A 22,334-nucleotide genomic window follows, 5' to 3' on the forward strand; every position below is an offset into this window, starting at 1 on the left:
TCAAAATCATAAGAAGCAAGCTTTTGTAAATAAATCATATTCACTCTACTTAAATGGCTATTTTATGGTGTCTGTAGACTCTTATCAACTTTTCCAATTTTACATAATTTACAAGATCTACACTTGCTTTGGAAGGAGCAGTTGTCACATGAACTCCACCCACTAAACATTTATAGGTGGTGTAAAGTGTCCCTATACCTAACCAGTTTAAACCTTCATTGATTTTGGCTCCAAGTCCAACTTTCTCATGTTTCAACTTTTAGGCTTTTACTAACATATTGCATTTGCAACCTTGACTTCCAAAATGAGATCACCTCTCCAAAAATGTCTCTTTTTGTGCCTTTGATTGGAAGCAATATTAATTTCTCAAGCTTCAATGTCAACCCTCAGTTTTTTCTCCTTGCCTGCAATGACAAATTTCCACATATTACTGTAAAATTTCTTCATCAATAGGTATTGACTGATATTTCCTTTCAAACATTTTTTAATGATCCAAATTTACCAACAAAATATTTGTTGTTGAATATTAACCAAGAAAGCAGATAAGTAGGAATAACGAATAACCAGAAAAGATGTAACAGACACAGAAATACCCTAGGAAAACCCTTCAAGAATGCAGAAAAAAACCAAGCCACACGACAAAAGATCATTTTATTGATAATAAAAATTCAAGTGTACAATGTCTTTTGCTTGAAGCGATATTTATAACACAAGAGAGACACCTCACTTTGCAACAAAAGGTCTCTTGAAATTCACAACAATATAACTCTTTATTACAAACACAACTCTTGATATTTCCATGCTTTAAAGCATGATGAATGACACATGTCATTATATTTAATTTTACAATTATCCTAAACGTTCTTTTCAGCTAAAGGTGACTATAACGGAATTAACGTCCATAGATAAAGATTTCTATCGCATCTACAAACTCCAACACTCCCTCTTACCAAGAGAGAAATCTTTAGCTGAACAATCACACTAGGTTGCAATCAGAATGTCAATGATAAAATTTAATCGCATAGATCCTATAAAATTTCATGGAACCACTCAACATGAAAATCCTACAACAAACACAACTAGATTCTCTTATGACACTAAGAAAACAATTTACTCATGGAATCACTCAACATGATAAATTTGTAAGAATCTCAACTAAGCCTTTAATCACGGATTCTCTCCATGTGAACTGTCATGGTATTACTCAACATGACATCGAACTCCCATCACGGATTCTCTCCACGTGATGTCATCATGTACACTTTCCACATTATGTTCACTCCCAGAGCAAAAGAGTTAGCATAGTGGATTCTTACAATCTTATTTATTCACACAAGAATAGAAATAGCCATAACAAAAACAACACTTAGTTCCATTTAAGTCTCAAATTTTACAAATACCACAAGCATTACAAGCATATATGAGAGTGATGGGGATTCCATAAGCACTCACTCTTGATTACGAAGCCTCCCTTTGAAGCTAAAACATCTCACTCTCAATCATTGCTTTTCTTGTTGCGTCCTGCATCGAAGAGAGGTTATTAAAAAACCAACTATCTATACGGCCATTGTTATAGATGTGTTCCAAATGCAGAGCACAATCTCTTTTAAATATAAGAGGAGACATGTCTCTATGATTCTTCATTATTAGCTAATATATATTAACAATATAGATCACAGTATAACATTTGTATTATATATTATATATATGTATAATATATTTTATATATAATATAATATAATATATATTTATAATATTTTATATATAATATAATATAATATATATTTATAATATTTTATATATAATATAATATAATATATATTTATAATATTTTATATATAATATAATATAATATATATTTATAATATTATATATATGTAGTAAAATTATATTATTATTATTATAATATATATATATATCAACATTGCATCTTACGATTATATCAATCCGACTATAGCTATAATCTTAACACTCCCTCTTAGCTAGGGAGGATTTGTTATGGAACACAATATGCTCTCAAGCATATGGAGATATATCATCACAATGTGATATTTATGGATATCAACATAAATCCATCAACACACACATATAGATATTAACATATATTACATATGGAATTTGCTTCAATTCACCAAGAGGCTAAATTTCTCAAAACTCCCTCTTTAACAAAGAGAGAACTAAAGCAATTATAATACAATCAAGTATAATGAAGCTACGTTGCAAACAATGAATTTGGGGGACGAAGCAAAAGAGAAGAACATACTAGTCGGAGATAACTAGGATCCGGTACTCAAAGCCGCGGCATTCAAGATATTTCTGGAATACAAGGATGTGTTTGCATGGACATACAAGGACCTCAAGGGAGTACCGTTGGAATTGTGTGTGCACCGCATCCCGCTGATGGAAGGAGCTGTACCTGTACGGAAGCGACCCTACCGAATGAACAAGAACTATGCAGCACGAGTTACGGAGGAAATCAACCGAATGCTGGAAGCTGGCATTATATTCAAGGTGCAGACCAACGAATGGGTATCTCCGATAGTCATTTCACTGAAGAAGGATACTACTCAGATCCGCATATGTGTCGATTTCAAATGCCTAAATGCACTCACCATCAAGGATCCCTTCCCGATTCCATTCACAGACAGCATTCTGGAGGAGGTTGCCGAACATGAAATCTACTCCTTAATGGACGAATTTTCCGGATACAATCAGATCTCTATAGAGGAGGATAAACTGAAGACAACATTTGTCGTTGAAGACGAGGTCTATCCGTATAATCGGATGTCATTTGGATTGTGTAACGCATCGGCCACATTCCAATGGATTATGCTGCATATCTTCAACAGGATGTCCGTGGGAAACTTCAAAGCCTTCCTGGACGATTGGTCAGTATTCAGCACAGAAGACAGACACCTAGCAGCACTTGGTGAGTGCATGGAGAGATGTCGCAGAGCGCGGCTAGCGTTGAATCCCAAGAAGTGCAGATTCATGGTTCCGCACAGAAGACTGCTCGGACACATTGTCTGTAAGGAAGGGTTAAAGACGGACCCCGACAAGGTGAGAGTCATTCTTGAAATGCAGCCATCCACTAATGTGATAGAGGTAAAGTCTTTTCTTGGGCATATAGGTTATTACAGGAGATTTATTAAAAAAATTGCCAAGGTGTCATACCCACTAGACAGATTAACCTGCAAGGAAGAATCATTTAGATGGGACAAAGACCAGGATGAGGCATTTGAAGGGTTGAAGGTACGATTGGCTACGGCACCCATCTTGGTGTATCTGGACTGGAATAAAGAGTTTCATGTTCATGTGGATGCCTCCAACTATGCGATCGGCGTGACCCTGGCACAAACAAGTAACCACGGACTGGATCACCCGATATACTCTGCCAGTTGGTTGTTATCAAAGGCTAAGCAGAACTACAGCAAGACTGAAAGAGAAGTGCTGGGAATGATCGATGTTGTGTAAAAATTCCGTCATTATTTGCTCGCTACGTCGTTTGTGTTCTATGTTGATCACCAGGCCCTGTTGTACATGATTAATAAACCTGTCATCCAAGGGAGGATCAGCAAATGGCTACTCCTGTTGCAAGAATTTACTTTCAAAATCATTGTCCGGTCGGGAAAGAAACATGTCAGCGCCGACCACCTATCACGGATCAAAACGGGGGAACAAGCGAAGGGTGTGAATGACGACTTTCCTAACGCGCAACTGTTTCAGATTGGGGTACTGCCGGAATGGTACAGGAGTATCGGCGAGTACTTGTCAATAGGACAGTTTCCCACTGGGATGCCACCAAGTTAAAGGCGCAAGTTGATAATCAGGAGCCGTACCTTTCAATTGATCAACGAATTATTATATAAAATGGGGTCGGATCATATTCTTCGGCGATGTGTGTTTGAAGAGGAGATACCGCGGGTGTTAAAAGAAGCACATGAGGGTCCCACGGGCGGACACATGGGACCCGACACCACTGTGCGGAAGATATTGCTCGCAAGTCTCTGGTGGCCGACGGTGTACAACAACGCGCGGGAATGGGTCGTCAGATGCGACACTTGCCAACGGGCCGGGAGGCCGCTAAAGAGAGATTTCATGCCACTTAACCCCTCCCATGCGTAGGAACTTTTTGAGCGATGGGGATTAGATTTCATTGGACCCCTGCGGGTGAGCAAGACTCGACGGTGCCGATACATCATTGTTGCAACAGAGTACCTGACCAAGTGGGCGGAGGCACGTGCGTTACTAGATAACTCGGCCGTCAGCACTGCGAAATTTATTTATGAACAAATCATTACCAGGTATGGAATTCCATTGCAATTAACAAGTGATAGGGGAGGACATTTTGTTAATCATGTCATTCAACTGCTCACCACTGAATTCAAGATTTATCATTCACTGTCGAGACCGTACTATCCAAGAGCAAACGGACAGGCCGAGGTACCAATAAAATCCTGGTATCAATCATCTACAAATCCTGCGCGGTTGAAGGTGCAGACTAGGAGGAAAACTTACCCAGCGTCCTGTGGGCTTACCGCACGGTGTACAAGGTAACGACAGAGCACACACCATTCCAGTTAATGTTTGGACAGGAAGCGGTAGTCCCAGCGGAATTCATGATCCCGAGCCTACGGATAGCATTGGAAAACAAGCTAGATGATGAGGAAAGCTTACGGGAGCGGCTAAATATTTTGAATAAGCTGGAGGAGAAGCGATTGTTGGCGCAGTGGACGACAGAACTCACATAGAACAGACGCAAGGTCTAGCATGATAAGCATCTAAAACGTAGCAAATTCTAGCCGGGACAATTAGTATTGAGATACGACAGTGGCAATGAAATAAAACCAAGGAAGTTCAAGGTACGATGGGTCGGACCATACCAGATCTGAGAAGTTGACAACAATGGAGCAATCAAACTATCGACCTTGGACGGACAGGAGGTGCCTCAGGTGGTTAACGGATCCAAATTGAAAATATACCGAGCTAGAAAGGTGTTGTTGCGATCGTCGTTGCCCAATGCTTGCATGAGTCCTCCATCGTCGTCGTCATTAAACGACGATGCGTCGATATAAAAATAAGCTACCTTTGTATTATTGATGAAAAAAAAAAAAAAAACAGAAGCTGAGTAGGCCGCGGGCAACTCTCCGCGGGAGAAGCCCCACGGGCACATGTCTGCAGGCAACTCTCCGCAGGAGATAGCCCGCGGGCACATCTCCGCGGGTGAGTGCTCCGTGGCCAACTCTCCTCCGGACCTTTCTACAGAAGCAACCCACGAGGTGGCTTTAAAACCACTACATTCAAAAAGATGGCCCAGGTGCATTCATCATGTCTGGTTCGTCATCTAAGGCGCATGTTGTGCGACTTCCTCATCAGCAGGAGTCGAGGAAGTTTGTGTGTTACGGCATGATAGGAGCTGGAACATTCGATCGGTTGGAGATTGAATTTGCTTCGCTGCCTCTACTATGAAAGATTTGGCAAAGCTCTGCAAGCAGAAGGCTATCTAGTTGAATCTCAGTGCCATGACAACGCTGGTTACAATCAATGATTTCTTTTGGATGTCAAAGACTCTTCCGCGGATGTAACACTGTATTCCCGCAGCATCCTCTCATTAACCACGGCATTTGTTTCTTCCATGTGTAAACCGATTCAAGTGTCATCATTGAGGGGTTTGTGTAGCTTGAAGAAGCTCCACCAGATCTCTGCCTAGGCGAAGACAAACCGCGGGGTCTTTCCCGCTGCGTGTATTTTTCCTTCTCCAAAAATTGTTCCGCCATTGTCCACCAATCTTGAGCACAGCGTCTTAATTTGGCATGCACGGAAGCCTCTTCTTGCAACAAAATTACAAGCTTGTTGCCGATACTGCACTTTTGTTGCCGATACTGCACTGGCAGGTCACGAGTTCGATTTGCAGATCAAGTCTTCTGTAAAAAGTGTCTTTTGATGATGAGCGGGGGCAGCAGCCTGTAGGATCTCCACTGTACTCCTCCAGCAGATTTCTCCTCTGCGCTCGACTTCAGCCTTGCCTCGAGGAGGTCACGAAGGGAGAACATTAAAGGAAAAGCCCAAAGTGCAAAAGAAAGCTTGTTGGTTGTTGCAGCGCATAGATTCAAAATTCCTTCGACGGGAAAGGTGTGCTTTGACAAAGGAAACTTATGTAAGGAGGAATAAACCATTATTGCATGGAATCGACAGGCAAACGGAAGCCGTGGAAGAGTTAGCTGACGACAAATATGGAAAAGAATTCAAGGGTTTTGGCATCGGGGATTCGAGTTGCAAGCCCCTCGGGTTCCAGTAGCAAGAAGCAGAAGACCAGGGAGGAACTCACTTATCTCACCGTCCAGTTCGAGGGTCTTAATGGGAGCGAATGCCGGAGGTGGTGGCAGGAGTCCCCGAAGGCAAACCAGATTAAGCAGATTCTGATACGGGCACAGGTACATTGGGCCATCCATCTTCTCCATTCGACTGTTCGAATCAGTATTGCGCACAATGATAAAGACATATAGCCCGTGGAGCAGAACAAGCACATTCATGTACAAAAAGCATCAGATGACAGTGTTGTTTAAACCTAGGGATTTCACTAGGGTTTTCGGCATTCCTGGCCCCGACGGTAAGAAAGTGGAAATCAAGAACCACAAACTCTCATGGGAACAAAAGGAGCATTGGATAGATCTAGTGTGCCAAGATCTTACACCCATGGAGAGGGACGCAGCAGTTTAGGGGTCAAAGTGCAGAGGGCTTCGCAGGGACTTTATTCGAGAGGGTCACTGGAGGTGCATTATGGACATCGTCAAGAGCAGATTGATAGATGCTACTCGGGCTTCAGATATAGCGTTGCCACAGGTGGTATTCATGAATGGCATCATGCAGGGTATGATATATGATTGGGCCTCAATCCTTGCCGACAGGATGGAGGAATTCATGACGCTTCAGCACCGAACATTTTTTATGCCGCACCATGCCATTGGGCTGTTCCTGGAGGCTGCAACTAGTCAGATAACACTGGATGATTTTGAGGCTCCTTCGAGGGGCAAGTTGGCAAACGGGGAGCCTCCCATATTCTATTAGCACCATTTGGATACAGGTGGAACAGCAGCGGGCCAGAAGAGAGTACTCTGAGGACTGGACATGTCCGGAGATACAGATAGCGAACAGGAGGACACTTCGGAGAATGACGGAGCTAAGTTCATGGAAGAGGACTGCACTTCGGCGAAAGTTGGCGGTGAGGTTGCGGATAGTGGATCCACATTCTTTACCCCTCCTCAGCTGTCAACTTCGGCGCACTTGACTACCTGCACGACAGTCATTCCCCCGTTTGGCCAGTGTCATGCCCCGGTCATGATGACCCCCCCGACAGTGACAGAGGTTGTCCCATGGACAGCGACAGAAGTACTCCCACAGACAAGGACAGATGTTGTTCCGCGAACAGTCGTCGATATATTGCCAACGGCTATAGTGAAGGTGATCCCAGTTGTACCAGCGGAGCAAGTTTCACAAGCAAATGTCGTTACAGTCGCAGCCTCACAAAAAGCACAGTTGCCAGCACCGAAGCCTGAGCCTCAAGTTCGTTTGGATGTCATTGATTGTGATGCAGTTGTCACAGTTTCGTCATCCTTATTAGCAGAGATCGAGCCAACCGAGTTAGCCCAACCAATACAGGAGAACATGGAGGCCGCACAATAACAGTGACCGGAGGTGATGGATAGAGTTAGTATGTTTTTGAGGTAGCAGTTCTGACTCACTCCTGCCAAGCGAGGTTCGTCCATTCAGTCTCCCAGGCATCTAGGAACATCACCGACAGTACCAGAGCGTCAGCCTCCGGAGGAGGGAATGCCGTAGGCCGTGGTTGTGCCGAGAGCAGAGCTGGCGGCACCGGATGTGGGCATGTTTGTCGCTAACGAGGAGGAGAATAGTAATGCAAAATGGTCGTTGGAGGGATTTGCCAAGGAGGATTACGGGTCAGATGAGGATAGGTGCAGAGACTATCTTAGGACTATGAAGTCCGCTTTGAAGAAAGGACACGATGTGGCAATTCAGGCTATGACTCGGCGGAGTGAGTGGCATTTGATCCGAGCATATATTCGTGGGATTTGTCCACAACAATTTCAATCATGTTTTCTGGACAAAGGTTGGCCGGCAGTTGAGACAGCTGAGATGTTGGCAGATTGGGCTACTGAGCCAAAGTTGGGACCCAGTGACACCCCACTAATGAAGCTGGCACATGAGATTGTGGGATTGTACAAGGAGGTTTACTATGCCTGGCGGCGCGCGGAGGCAGACAGGGCAGCGGACAATGTTGCAACTCAGGGATCTTTAGCAGTTGAGAGAGAGGCAAGAGAGAAGTTAGCCACGGACTTGGCCAACCAGCAAGCAGCATGGGCAACGGAGCGAGCAGCACTATTGAGGGATATGGCAGCAATTGTGCAGGGTAAGGACACGGCTATCCGAGATGCTGAAGCAGCTGTACAAGATAAAGATGCCGCTGAGCACAAGTTGCAGTTAACCAGGAGACAAGCTATGGATGCCGCCCTTCTACTGAAGGAGGCCGTAGAGGTGAACTCTCAGATTCAGACAGATCTGCGCATCAGGACAAAGCAGGTGTATGAGTTGCGTCATCGGCAGCACTCTTCTGGGACGCCTCCTCCTTCTCTCTAGTATTTCTTTTGTTGTCTGTAAGTTGTCTCCTAATTTTGTTAGTCATCAGGAGACGACTTTTCTTTTTGGGGGGATAGTGTCAGCCGACTGGATTGTCGTCGGTGTTTTTGTAGCCAACGGGGTGATTGTCGTCAATGTTTCTGTAGCCGATGGGATGATTGTCATCGGTGTTTCTGTATTCTATGGCCGACGGACTCCTTCGGGAAGGTTCGGCGGATAGTATTTATATCCCGTCTGGGATCATTGTAAAGCATCTTCTATCATTGATCATTCATCTTATCTTATGAAACATAATGTATGTTCTGGGATATGCGAATATAATAATCTGAGTTCTGCTGTTCGTGTCCATTGTCTGTATGCGTTCATTTATTTTATCTGTATGGTAAACAACATGTCTCTATGATTCATCATTATTAGCCAATATATATTAACATAGATCACAGTATAACATTTGTATTATATATAATATATATATGTATAATATATTTTATATATAATATAATATAATATATATTTATAATATTATATATATGTAGTAAAATTATATTATTATTATTATAATATATATATATATATATATATATATATATATCAACATTGCATCTTAAGATTATATCAATTCGACTGTAGCTATAATCTTAACACTCCCTCTTAGCTAGGGAGGATTTGTTATGGAACACAATATGCTCTCAAGCATATGGAGATATATCATCTCAATGTGATATTTATGGATATCAACATAAATCCATCAACACACACATATAGATATTAACATATATTACATATGGAATTTGCTTCAATTCACTAAGAGGCCAAATTTCTCAAGACTCCCTCTTTAACAAAGAGAGAACTAAAGCAATTATAATACAAGATTTGAATACCACCTTAAGTGTGGTCTATGATAGATTTAAGTTATGGTGTTCGGCAAGATCCAGCCTGAAGAACCATAACAAATTTATTTTCATAGTGTTCGGCAAAATTTGACCCAAAGAACCATGATGAGTTGATTATCAAGGTGCCCGGCAAAATCTAGCCCGAAGGACCATGATAAGTTGGTTATCAAGGTGTCCGGCAAAATCCGGCCCAAAGAACCAAGATAACACTTGCTCCAACACATTTTGGTGTTAGGAGATAGATCAACTATTGATAAAGTTGTCACCTTACAATAGTTACCTTTTGTTCGTTATCATGACTTCCAGCACTCTGGGACAACTTAATGAAGTCTGTCATGATAACAGGTCTACCATTTATAAGATCATTACCTTACAATGGTTACCTTTTGTTTATACATGTCAATGAAAGATCGTCACTTTTCATTACATATCATATGTGAAATAGTAACCACCATGAACTAGGCCAAAGGGTGGTACAAAGGCTTTCACCTCAATTCTATCTCATAGAGAAGAACACATAACAATAAATTGTACTTAGAACTTCTCCTCATAGAGAAAATATCATTTGCAAAGGCTTGCACCTCAAAATTCTCCCTCTAGACATTGATCCTAGGAAGTCAAGTCCTCTAGTTACTTCCTCAAAAGCTCTCTTCACCCAAGGCTACCTCTCGAACTCACTCTGAATCTGATTTCAATCTTTTGATTTTCTAGTGCTACGTCAATACTTCCTCATGATGCACTCAAGAGTAGGCCCATCAAAATCATGCAATCGCACACATGTATTTCTAGGCTGCCTCTAAGTATCAATCTTCTAAGCTCTTGCATTGCCTTCGAACAAGTATTATACTCCCTCTTAATGTAGAAGAATCTCATAGTCTTAATCATCAAAGATATTTGCTTCAAGCGCCTCATTTTATCCATCTTGATCATCAGGATCTTTGGAGCTACTATCATTTGGTTGACTCTGCACAATATCTGGTAGCATGTGCAAACTACCAACTTTCTTTTCCTATAAGAACATCTCAAACATAAAGGAAAAGATCAAGGCAAATAACCTTTATAGTATGTATAGAAATTACAAATAAGAGAGAGATAAATGTAAAAAATAAGAATTCTTATCTATACATGAAGATTCAAATTTGTCTTCTTAGATTATTTGAGAATGGAACATCTCCCCTCTAAAAGTGGGAATGGAACATTGACTGTTATTTCCCCCACAATGTAAAATTTCCACTTATTCTTATATTGTTGAACAATTTTGTATCAAATATGATGACTCCTTTCTAAGTTCTAACTTGGTCTTTTTATCCATTGAAGGTCCAAACATTCATTTAGCTTAACAGTCGAAGTGAGCACAAACTCATCCACAATATGCCAAAATCTTGATTGAGTATATGATTGTGCCACATGAATGACATTACAACTCATACGTCAAGTTTCATTCATCAAAGAGAGACTCCTAGATGGTCCAAATGAATTCTTAAAAACTTCACTTATGTCTCACAACAACTCAAATTTCCTTACAGTAACTTATGCAAATACCAGTGACATCATTTAGAAGTCACCACTTTCTCATGATGTACACAAGGGGTAGGCGCATTAAAATCACATAGTTCCGAGGTATATGCATGAATTACAATCCTCTTGATTGCTACAAGTTATTGATCATTGGGTAAGCCATCTCAACATGGCTTACTCCCTCTAAATCAATATGATCAAGGTCACCAAAGGTTGACTAAATCATATCCTCTATCTCGCTACCTCTCTTTCAAGGTTGCCCATAATGAAATGCCAAGCTCCCTTTAAATCTCAATCTCCCTCTGCCTTATTACTCTACCTTCCTAAAGTCTTTGTTCACATCTTACAAGGTCGGTATCCAAGTCCTTACCTTACTCTTGTTTGGTATATGTGGTTCAATCTCACAACATAGTATGCCAACACTAGTTGATTGGTCCCTGAGATTTTATTTGTTCTCCCAATGCTCTCTATATAAAATCATATTATATCCATAGGTGAAACCGCCTAAATAATAATGATAATTCTCATGTCTTTTTATGCTTGATCCATCTTGGTCAAACCTCAAGGCAACTATAGGGACATTGATCCTACCCATCTCAAAATGGTCTTTTGGCTGGATTTATATAGGCTTCTCTCATATTGTATCCTATCTATCCCTTCTAGCCTACCTTAGAGATACATGAAATTTTGTTCTTTGAAATACAAGACCTCTTGTTTTGAGTTGGTGATCATGATAGTATAATATTTCCGATTGTGGCAATTTCTTATCGACCTTCGTTATTATCCACGTAAGTCTTTCCATAATAGTTATCACGCTTTTAATTTATTTATTTATTTATTTGTAGTCTTTATAATTGCTATTGTTGATGACGTGGAGGCCAACAGTTACTTCTATACCAATCATTGATCCTTCATAAGTTCTTGTTGCATCCTAATAGCCTATTGAAAGTAACAGCTCCTTTATTATCTTCCAATAGTGACTTTCCAACTATCCTTCATTTTCTTATTTCTTGAATGAATTGGCAATGATGTATAGTACAGAAGGTTTTAATATGGAACCCTTGTGATGAATGTCTGTAACCAAAGTCCGAAAAATTCCACGTGCATATTCACAAATTCTGAAACCAAAATTTGGACTGAGTTTCTTTTTCTTTTCCTTTCTTTTTTTCTCTATTTTTTTAAGCCAGCAACTTCAAGTATAAGTTTGAATAGCACAATAGATGGTTTCCTAGATGCATTTAATATTCAAAATATGTCCCTTTTCCTTAGCTGTAATTTTATTAAACACTGCTCCTAAAAGCTCTGTTCTCTGGCTTGAATTTCTGGCAGTGGTTTGTTGGCAGGAACTGGAGTAAAGTTGCTTAGTATTTCCAATGGTATACCCATTTGGAATCACTACCATGCTGTTAGAGACTTACAGCTATATAAATTGGGATTGCAAAGATTATGAAACGAGGTTGCATCATAAATGTTCAATATCTAGACATCAATCCAATGTAGCTCTACAGTCACAACAATTATCTCATTGCTATAGCAATGTGTAGACATAAGACTAATATTTAAGTCTGAGATTGTGAATACTGTATACCATGCACCTGAAGGTTCTATGCATCTTCTCCCAATATCCAATGCTTTCAGTCACCCATACAGAAATGAAATGTTGTACCGTGATATTTCCAGAAGCTTTGACAAGCTCTCATTATACACGTCTATAGTCGCTGCAATCTTCTTTCACAATAATGGCGAAATCACTTTTTTTTTCTTGCACACTCCAACGTTGGAAATAACCAGATACTGTCTGAAATGTTCGTGTTGCTTTTGGTATGATAGCCAAGGCTTAGGGCATTGCACAGTGATAATATTTGTAATATCACCAATCATTTTACTGAAGTTTCTGATAAATGATAATAGCTCCCAACCTATAACCAGTTTAGTCATGAATTAATCCATCATTTAATGTATTCTCTGTGCTCAAAGACCACCTCTCAATATCTCCAATATCCCGCACCAATGTCATGGAAGAATTAAAGAGCTTTTCTTCCATTGTCGATACCCTCTTTGCCTTTTAATTGCCTTTTATATCAAGTATGCCTTTCTTATCGTTCTCTTCTTACTTGCATTTGCAGTTTGTACTTGGCTCTAATACCATGTTAAGTAACATGGATCATTTCTGCAAATGTAATTATATTGTCATTGTTATAGATTTGCTCCAAATGCAGAGCCCAATCTCTTATAAATATAAGAGTAGGAGACATGTCTCTATGATTAATCATTATTAGTTAATATATTTTAACAATATAACATATGTATTAAAATAATATATATGTACAATGTATTATATATATTTATAATATTATCTATATATATATATATGAGTTTTACAGTAGATGTAGAGGCACTATTCTGAATCTCTTTGTGTATGTGTGCTTATTGAGACGAGACCACAAAGAGATAAGTATTTATGGTTATATCGCTTGGAAGTGATTGCTGTTAAGATTATATATATCAACATTGCATCTTAAGGTTAAATCAATCCGACTGTAGCTAGGAAGTGATTGCTGTTAAGATTATAGCTACAGTTTGGATTGATCTAACCTTAAGATGCAATTTTGATATATATATGATATCATATAAACCATAAATACTTATCTATTTGTCGTCTCGTCTCGACAAGCACACATACACAAAGAGATTGAGAATAGTGCCTCTACATCTACTGTAAAGCTCATAGAATCAATATAAATTTTCTTATAAAAATATGATATTAATATCACATGGATAAAAAATAGAACATAGAACAGTAATACTTATCTCAAGCTATGATCTAAGCCCAACGAGAGATTGGTGTATGTCTCTATTGCAGGAGCTATTTCTCCTATCACTGCAAGTGGGGAAACAAACACTTTATTTCCTTGACAATAGTATTGAGATGAAGATGTCATTCAAATCCCTAATAAATACTCAGGCTACGTCTTCTGCAAGTTTGTATGTTGCAGCAAGGCAAAATCCCAATTCCAACAAAACACATTCCCAATTCTGAAAGTTTCAACCTTTTTGGAAGAATTCATCGTTGTAAGAATTTAATTTGGATCCCCTACGATCCCACAATTTGTTCCACGGCCCAACTACACCTTCTCCAGGCTTAAATTGGTGCAACTTTGGTTGTGGGAGAACTGGACATGTGTAATTCACTGTGAGGTCTTGTTGAGTTGATATGATTGACACTATAGAGTCGTGCCCATCGGGGTTTGATCTCTAATTCTAAAGCTTTCTCCCATGGCCCTCACTTTCTCTTTTGCCATCAATACCCTTTCCGTTGTTCATAATGATTTTTATTTGAAGACATGATTAAACTCCCTAACGACCAAAAGATGTTAAATGCCAAAAAGATCAAATATTGATCACTGAGGAAGAACACAACACAATTAAAACGCTCATATGAGAAGAGTATCAAACAAAAGCTAACGCCCACAAAAGTCTCTTCTCAGCGCGCTAAATCATAGGAATAATTAAGGTGACTAAAATCACCACCCAAAATAATAAAGGGTGGGCACAATAATGTCATTGCGCATAAATAAAAGATAAGATAACTTGCCAACACGGAGGAAACTTAAAACAAAATAAAAAATTGTCATTGATACTAATACCAAATAGAAATAAAAAATAGCGATCAACAACATGTAATAAGACAAAACATTATATTGACACAAAGCATATGAAGGGTAAACATTGACAACAGAGGAAGACAAATACCACAAGAACCCAAAAAATAACAAACTCCAGACAATGATTACCAAGGCGAAAGCTTCGGTTTCACTTGATCGGAAAAAAATGACCTACTTAGAGTTTATATACCCAACCAAAATCAAAAAATTATTAGTATGATTTTCACCACACGTGACTTAAAATAAAGCATGAATAGACTTAACATTACACCACATGTTATCAATACAGATGCCCGATATAGAAGACACGCAAAATTGATAGAGAGACAACGTAAGAATTAGAGATAGAGATCAAAGAAAACTTCCTAATGGATAATCAATCTAAGCATCATTTGGACACATCCGCCCAGGAGAGATTTAAATGGAAGGCTCAGAACCACCTGTCAGGCACGTCACCACAGGATTTGAGCAAAAGAAAAACATAATACAACTCCAAGGAAGTGATGGTAAAAAAATTAAATAAAGTTCAAAAGATAATTTAATGCAGACAATATTAAGGAACTAAAGACACAAACACAAATATACAAACTAAAGCACAATATTGAAACAAGGAACACTTCCTTATAAGATGTTATATAACCAGGCTCTGCTACCATGTTGGATTTTAACCCAAAAACCCGATGCACGGCAACAATGAATAACCAAAAATGATGCAAGAGATACATAGAAATACCCTGGGGAAACACTTCGAGAATGAAGGGAAAAACCCAGCCAGACAACAAAAGATCATTTTATTGATAATAAAAATTCAAATGTACAATGTCTTTTGCTTGAAGCGATATATAGAAGACAAGAAACTCTTCACTTTACAATGAAAGGTCTCTTGAAATTCCCAACAATATATCTCTTTATTACAAACACCACTCTTCATATTTCCATGCCTTAAAGCATGATGAATGACACATGTCATTATCTTTAATATTATAATTATCATAAACATCCTTTTCAGCTGAAGGTGACTATAACGGAATTAATGTCCAGAGATAAAGATTTCTATCGCAGCTACAAACTCCAACATTTGCTACTGATTCTGCACTACCAGATTGTAGCAACATAAATAATAACAGTAGAAGCAACCATCATAACAAATACTAGATAAGTGTAGGTTTTCATATAGGTAGTGTCCTTAAAATTGTTCAATATAAGAAGGGCCCAAAATAGCATAGCTTCTTTGACATGGACTTTCTTTTTAAATGACAATACTTACTGTTATTGATTACATAATCTTCAACAAAATGTTATTGATTACATAATCTTCAACAACCAAACACAAGAAGTTGCATCACAACCTAATGGTAACAATATAAAACAAGTTGGCTATAAGAGACGTTACTAAATATAAATGATCTGCAGCCCTATCTTTATAGATACCTATTCAGTCCAATCATTAGTACTTTCCTTCAGCCCTTTAAATTATTGACCAACAAAAAAACTAATTTCAATCCACAAGACCCTCCTGCCAGCCTGCAACACAGCAAAACAAATCTTATGTAAACCACATAACTATTTTGCACATACGTATTTTAAAGTCCCCATTAGCAATGTTGAATCAAGGATTATTTCAATTTGTCTATCATAAAGGGAATGCAATACTCGATGAAATTCATATTGTCTTCTGGGGTAAAATTTAGCCCAACTTTCTTGTCTTCTGGTGTAAATAGTCTTCTAAGGTAGATAAATAAAGCCATAAGCAAGATATTGTTACTTTATTGGACAGAAACAATGGAAGTATTACTGCATAATTCTATAAAAATGATAAACTGAGACCATTGGAAATTTGAATAGAATATAAAGATTTATCTGATGTCACAATATCCAAAAAGGCAATACCAGATGAATATCTATTATTGGCACAAACCCCTAGCACTTGAGGAGCCGTATAGTTCCCTGTAGCCTATTTCTGGTTATTTCTTTTTATCCTAGGGTTAAGGGAAAATTGTTACGTAACACAATAATTACTGACAATAAAATTTAAGATAAATACGAAAAAATTAGTACATCAGACCAATAAGCTAAAAGGAAAATTATTTCGGTAGAGTTGAACAAGTCAAAAATGTCAAAATCTGGATTTCTCCAAAATTCAGAATTCAAATTAATCATGTGGTTCAAATATGAAATATTACTTAGCATACCACCAAAAATCCTCAGATTTAAAAAATTCAAATTGTCTTTCAGTATTGTCTTCATATCTGTATAATTGAAAAAATTATATTAAAGACAATTTGAATCCCTGATCTAGAAGAACTTATGTGTATGAATAAGGCGAATAAATTAGCATATGCAAGAATTTCTTTTTATGACCCATGTCAAAAGTGTAATGAACGGTTTAACAAAAGAATTTTAACATAATACGACCAAGTACTAATGTGTACAAAGATCTAACAACAGTAAGCATAGGAAGCACCTTGTCTGTAAGCTTGTGCTTTATCTCTGTATTTTCACTTAACAAGCTACAGTAGCGCTCTTGTGAAATCCAAGGTTCGTGTTTGCCATTTGACAAAAAGTTACACCTCCTAGTACTGGACGAGAACCTTGTCTGAGATGAACCATAACCAAATCTGTCATTTACTTCCCTCCATGACATGGCTCCTCCCCTGCACAACACAAGCATCAAGATCCATTTCAACAACCTGGTATGGCAAAATTGTAAGAACCCTGAAGAAAACAAAAGCTCATAGTAAGATAAATCAAAAAACTGATATAAGAAAACAAAATCACTGATAATAGTGCCTTCACCTAGACCCCAAATATGCATATGATGACAGAACTAATATTGTTGAGCTGAACAAACATGTGCCATTAAAAAATCATTTACAGAAACAAGCTACACCACCAATTGTCTTGCATACATATAATCACATACCATGGATATAAATATTAGAAAAAAATATAAGTGAAACAATCAGCTTTATTATACAAGTTAGTGTACAATACAATGCTTTGTACATGGAGGACCTGTCAGATTTGCACCCTTACCTTGAGATCAACTAATGCAAGACCAGCAAAACACAATAGCATACCTAACCATTCCTAATGAAAAAGTGAAACTATACTATACAAAGGCCAGCAATAAAATAATTTGGCAATGTAACTAAGCATCAAAAAGAAAATGATCTTATCATGAGCTAATGATGATAATAATATCAACACAGACTACACTATCCTCCCCTCTAGACTAGTTAGAGTTCTTTTGACCCAACTCAGATACAAAACAAATGATGAGATGGGGAAGGAAAGAAGAGGTACATAAAGGAGCTGTCGCTACTAAAGGATCTGCCACTTCTAGTTGACAATTAAAAGCAGAAACCATTTATTCTGAAAACTTTCAGATATCTTTCCTTTCTGAGAAGAATATAAAGTCGTTGAAGGCTGAGATTCATTAGAATAATTCTTCCTCGAACGATTTTTATAAAGAATACTTGCCCTTATTATTTCTTCAGACAGACCTTTGCATTTAATGGTCATTTCCAATCCCCATAACATCCTAATTATTTCAAATACTTTTTATTTATTGTAAACCCCTACTTTGCTGTTCACTAGAATTTTAATTCCTCTGTCTTTGTAATCTGAACTGAACCATGAACATTCATAAATTCAAGCTAATTTATTATTTTGTTTGATTGTTCAAATTTAACTTAAAATGTTCTTGATACAGCAAAACTCACTAAAGAGCAAATGCTAAAGTTGTACAGGCATCCACAAAGGTTGCTTATTGTTCTAAGGTGAACTCAAGGACAAGGAGTTGAATATGAGTAACACAGTTCTTTGGAAAAAGAAAAAGAAAAGTGCAATTTTCAGAGTAACAGAACTGTAAAATACAGTAGGATGGCAGTCAGAGAACAACTAGCTGCAGCAGATTGTGGCTACACAACCACCATGGCAGTTTTTCCCTTAAAGTTGTGTTTATGCTCTGTCTTGTGTGATAGTTTTGCCAAGGTAGAAGAAAAAGGCAAGATAACAGTTTGAAACCAATGTCTTTTCCAATGCCTGGCATTTGAGCTCTGTGTTTCAAGCCTAACCTTCTTGTAATTGCATAAACAAACCCTCATGTTTGATCGAAAAGAATGAAATTCAATTCAGTTCAATGTTTCTAGCTGTGTTTTCTCACTTCAATACATAAGAAGTGAAGTGCAATAAACAAATGTGGACCGGAACAAGTCATAGAACATTGCATATGTTAAGATACAATAGTAATAGTGATTGATGTCCTTAAAGGGCGAAAACTTGTAATTTGCAGTAGAGATAATGACAAGAGAAGGCAAACTGACTTAATCTTGTTGAGATTCTTCAAATATTAGGTTTTCCATATTAATCTCTTGCACCTGGCACTACTTTATGTTGCTAACTTGCTGTTGGTTCTTTCATTAAACTACCTACTCTTTCAGCTCTTAAATTATAGTAGCGTTCCATTGAGACAGCTGGCAAAAAAGTATCAGAATTTCAGCAAACCAGTTTTTAAATGAGAACTGGCAGAAATTCAAGTGAAAATGACTGTTATGTTTGTAAAGATCGAAAAGAAGTAATTTTGTTATTTCATGTCAAATCTGGTGCATAAAGATTAGAAATATACATAATATACCAAAAAGAAAAATCAATAATTAAAAACAATTAGGATTTATTATTTATATATCAATTCTTTTAATTTTAACTAAGAGGATTTATGGTTAGGACCTACATGATCTTAAAACAGTAAGCCAATGCTATTGTTATCGAACACGGCCTACTATATTAGGGATAGCCCAATGTTTTATTTTGAACCCTCATCAGAATATGATCATAAGAAAAGCCCTCATTACTGTTTAAATTTTTAACTCAATAGTTAATCTATTCAAAATTATTGTTGAATATGGAGTAAATTGTGTTGTTACTCCAGCAGTGAGAAAGATTCAAAGAGGGTTATCATGGCCCTCCTACCATTCAACGGAAACTTTTTTGGGGGACGTATTATTATAGTAATACTAGCACGTCTCTGACATGAAGTTGCATGAATCACACTTTCTATTTTAGCATGTTTTGTTTGAAACTTGCAAATAGTAAGAATTCCCAAGCCTAACCTTACACTGCAATTTTCCAACTCATACGCGCTTTTTTGTTTTCTCCCAAGTGAAAAATAGGCCACACAAAAGGAAAGGTAGTCATACATTGGAAAAAAATTCAGAACCATTTTTTGAAAAAGTTGAGAAATGTCAGTGGATGAAGTAGGTGGTGATTACTCAATGTTGCAGGTTTTTGGAGTGTAATGCTGCTATTACTTAATAAATCATTTCTAAGCACATGTTGATTTTTCTCTCAAATAGATAATATAAAATAATTAAAATACAAACTCGGGATAATATACCGATTTGTGTCGGAGAATCAGTTACAGAACATAAATACTATATATGGATCGAATTGGTAATACAGCTTTTGTGTTTCTTGGCTTTTGTCTAATATCTTCTAGTGTAATCAGTTTCACAGAATGTCATCTATCACTGGCTCGAACAACTAGTAAAAGAAGTTAGCTCCATTTCAGTCACAAATGTCCATTGCAAGTGGTATGGATAAGTGAGAAACAACACTAATGTAGAAGAGTTGATGCCTCGAGATGAAGAAACTCTCGTGGTAAAGCTATGAGTTTGAATGGAAGATTCAAACACATATAAGAAGCTAAGAAAAAAGCATACCAAGACCCGTGAGTAACCCCATACCAACCCTGTTACTCCATCTCAACCTCTGTTAAAGATGGAAGCCAAGATTGAGATTCCAACATAATAATGTGAAGTAAATGGTGAAAAACTGGGCATTGGTTGGTTCAGCTTAACATGTAGTTCAGCTTACATGATAGTAATTGAGATCACAAGTGTCCTTTGTTAGACTGAAATTGATAAATCATGCACTTGACCATTCCTTAGCTTTGAAGAAAAATTCACCAGTTACCATATGGGATTTATTTGAAGAAGCTGATTAAAGATTTTACCATATAATTATGATGAGGAAGTATCTATTAATTGACAAATATTTAAGGAAAAGGCAAGGCCAATGTGTGTAAGGATATATGAGGGAATTCTGCAAAAAGCTGTTCAAATTATCAAATATGTTCAAAACCATGACATCTCGGTAACATACATTGCAGGAATTCATAACCATCAAAGGAAGCCCGCACTCTTCTACAAGCTTAACAACCTAGATGAGGCATACTCCCAAACCCATTATTTTGAGATGAACAAGAAGATGATGTCATCATTCACTTCAAACACTCCAAAAGAGCAATGTGCTCCCAAGCCAAAGGGGAAAGGAGATGGAAAGGTACTAAAATGCTACAACTATGTTTCCAATAGAGATTCTGAACTAGGTGAAAAAAATTCATTACAAAGGGATTTCACCTCAAGTTTCTCCATGACAAAGAAAAATGTATTACAAGGACTTTCACCTCAAATTTCTCCATGACAAAAAAAATGCATTACAACAGCTTCCACCTCAGATTCCCCATCACAAAGAAAAATGCATTACGATACATGATAAGAACAACAAAATTCTGAGACTCCCTCTCAGTAAGGACTCGCTCTCAGCAAGGCAGCATTCTCACAGATCTGATTATCACAATAAATTACTATTGGCTCCAATGTTTGACCAACCAATGAACTTTCAAAGCCACATTGCTTCTCAATCTTGTTAATCCTCTGTAAACGACATGGCTTTCTCCCTCAACCACTCAAGCTCCCTCTGAATCTTCAAGCACTTGCATCAACCTACTAACCTCCTCATTCAAGTTTGCCTGCAATGCCTGCCTTGGAACGATTACAACACACCTTCAAGACTTCTGATATGCTAAAGTTTAGGACTGTCCCACTCGACCTCATCCCAAATCACTCAATTCTGAAAGTTTGCGGAGCTATCAATGTCATATCTAAATTGACTGTACAACTTTGTTCTCTGCAGAATCTTGCAACACTGCAACTCACTCAGTTGACATATTCACTTTTCACACAACTCCCTCTTGATCCATGCTACCTCAGAGACAGCAAAGAAGTTCTCTGGAATTTAACTCCTCTCTATTAATCCTAGAACCTTAATGCTCACAACTCATGAAATGAATTCTCGGAATTTAACTCCCTTTGAATGTCATTTCCTCCTTTTAGAGTAAACTGAATGCAAAGACAATCTATATAGATTCTCCCTCTTCTATGAAGTTATGTGCCATTAACTTAGTCCCATGTCTGCAAACAGTGTCCTCCTATTTGTTCATTTCTGCAGCCTGCATGACTTTCTGACAAGATGCATCAAGCTCTTTCTCCCTCTCATGCTCCTTGATCCATCTTATCTCTTTATGGTCGATACACCAAATGAGCAAGACCTGTAGTTGCATTTCATCTTTGTCAACTTTAGATTTGAAGTCACCATCTCTACTCGCTGAAATAACTCGGATGATACCCATACAGGTGTTCCAAACACCAATAAGTTGATGTTTCATGACATGAGAATACAAAACGCCACCCAAATCTACCACCATATATGTTCCTAAGCAAGTTGGGCTGAGATGGCTAGGATATTCGAAGTCACGAAC

At 38.0% G+C, this 22,334-nt stretch overlaps 1 protein-coding gene across 3 annotated transcripts in view; it reads right to left on the reverse strand.

Moving 5' to 3' along the window:
- The window catches only part of LOC149565637 (Aldolase superfamily protein), a 113,932-nt gene that overhangs the window by 61,406 nt on the left and 30,192 nt on the right, over window positions 1-22,334 (reverse strand). For all 3 annotated transcript variants that reach the window (XM_089819145.1, XM_089819147.1, XM_089819146.1), the window contains one exon: window positions 17,196-17,385. In XM_089819145.1, coding sequence (XP_089675271.1) covers window positions 17,196-17,385 — 190 coding nt within the window. The remainder of the gene's footprint in view (window positions 1-17,195; window positions 17,386-22,334) is intronic.

Source organism: Cupressus sempervirens, chromosome 3, assembly GCF_028749045.1.
Source record: "Cupressus sempervirens isolate cs-2001-9-10 chromosome 3, ASM2874904v1, whole genome shotgun sequence".
In the NCBI taxonomy this organism is placed as follows: Eukaryota; Viridiplantae; Streptophyta; class Pinopsida; order Cupressales; family Cupressaceae; genus Cupressus; species Cupressus sempervirens.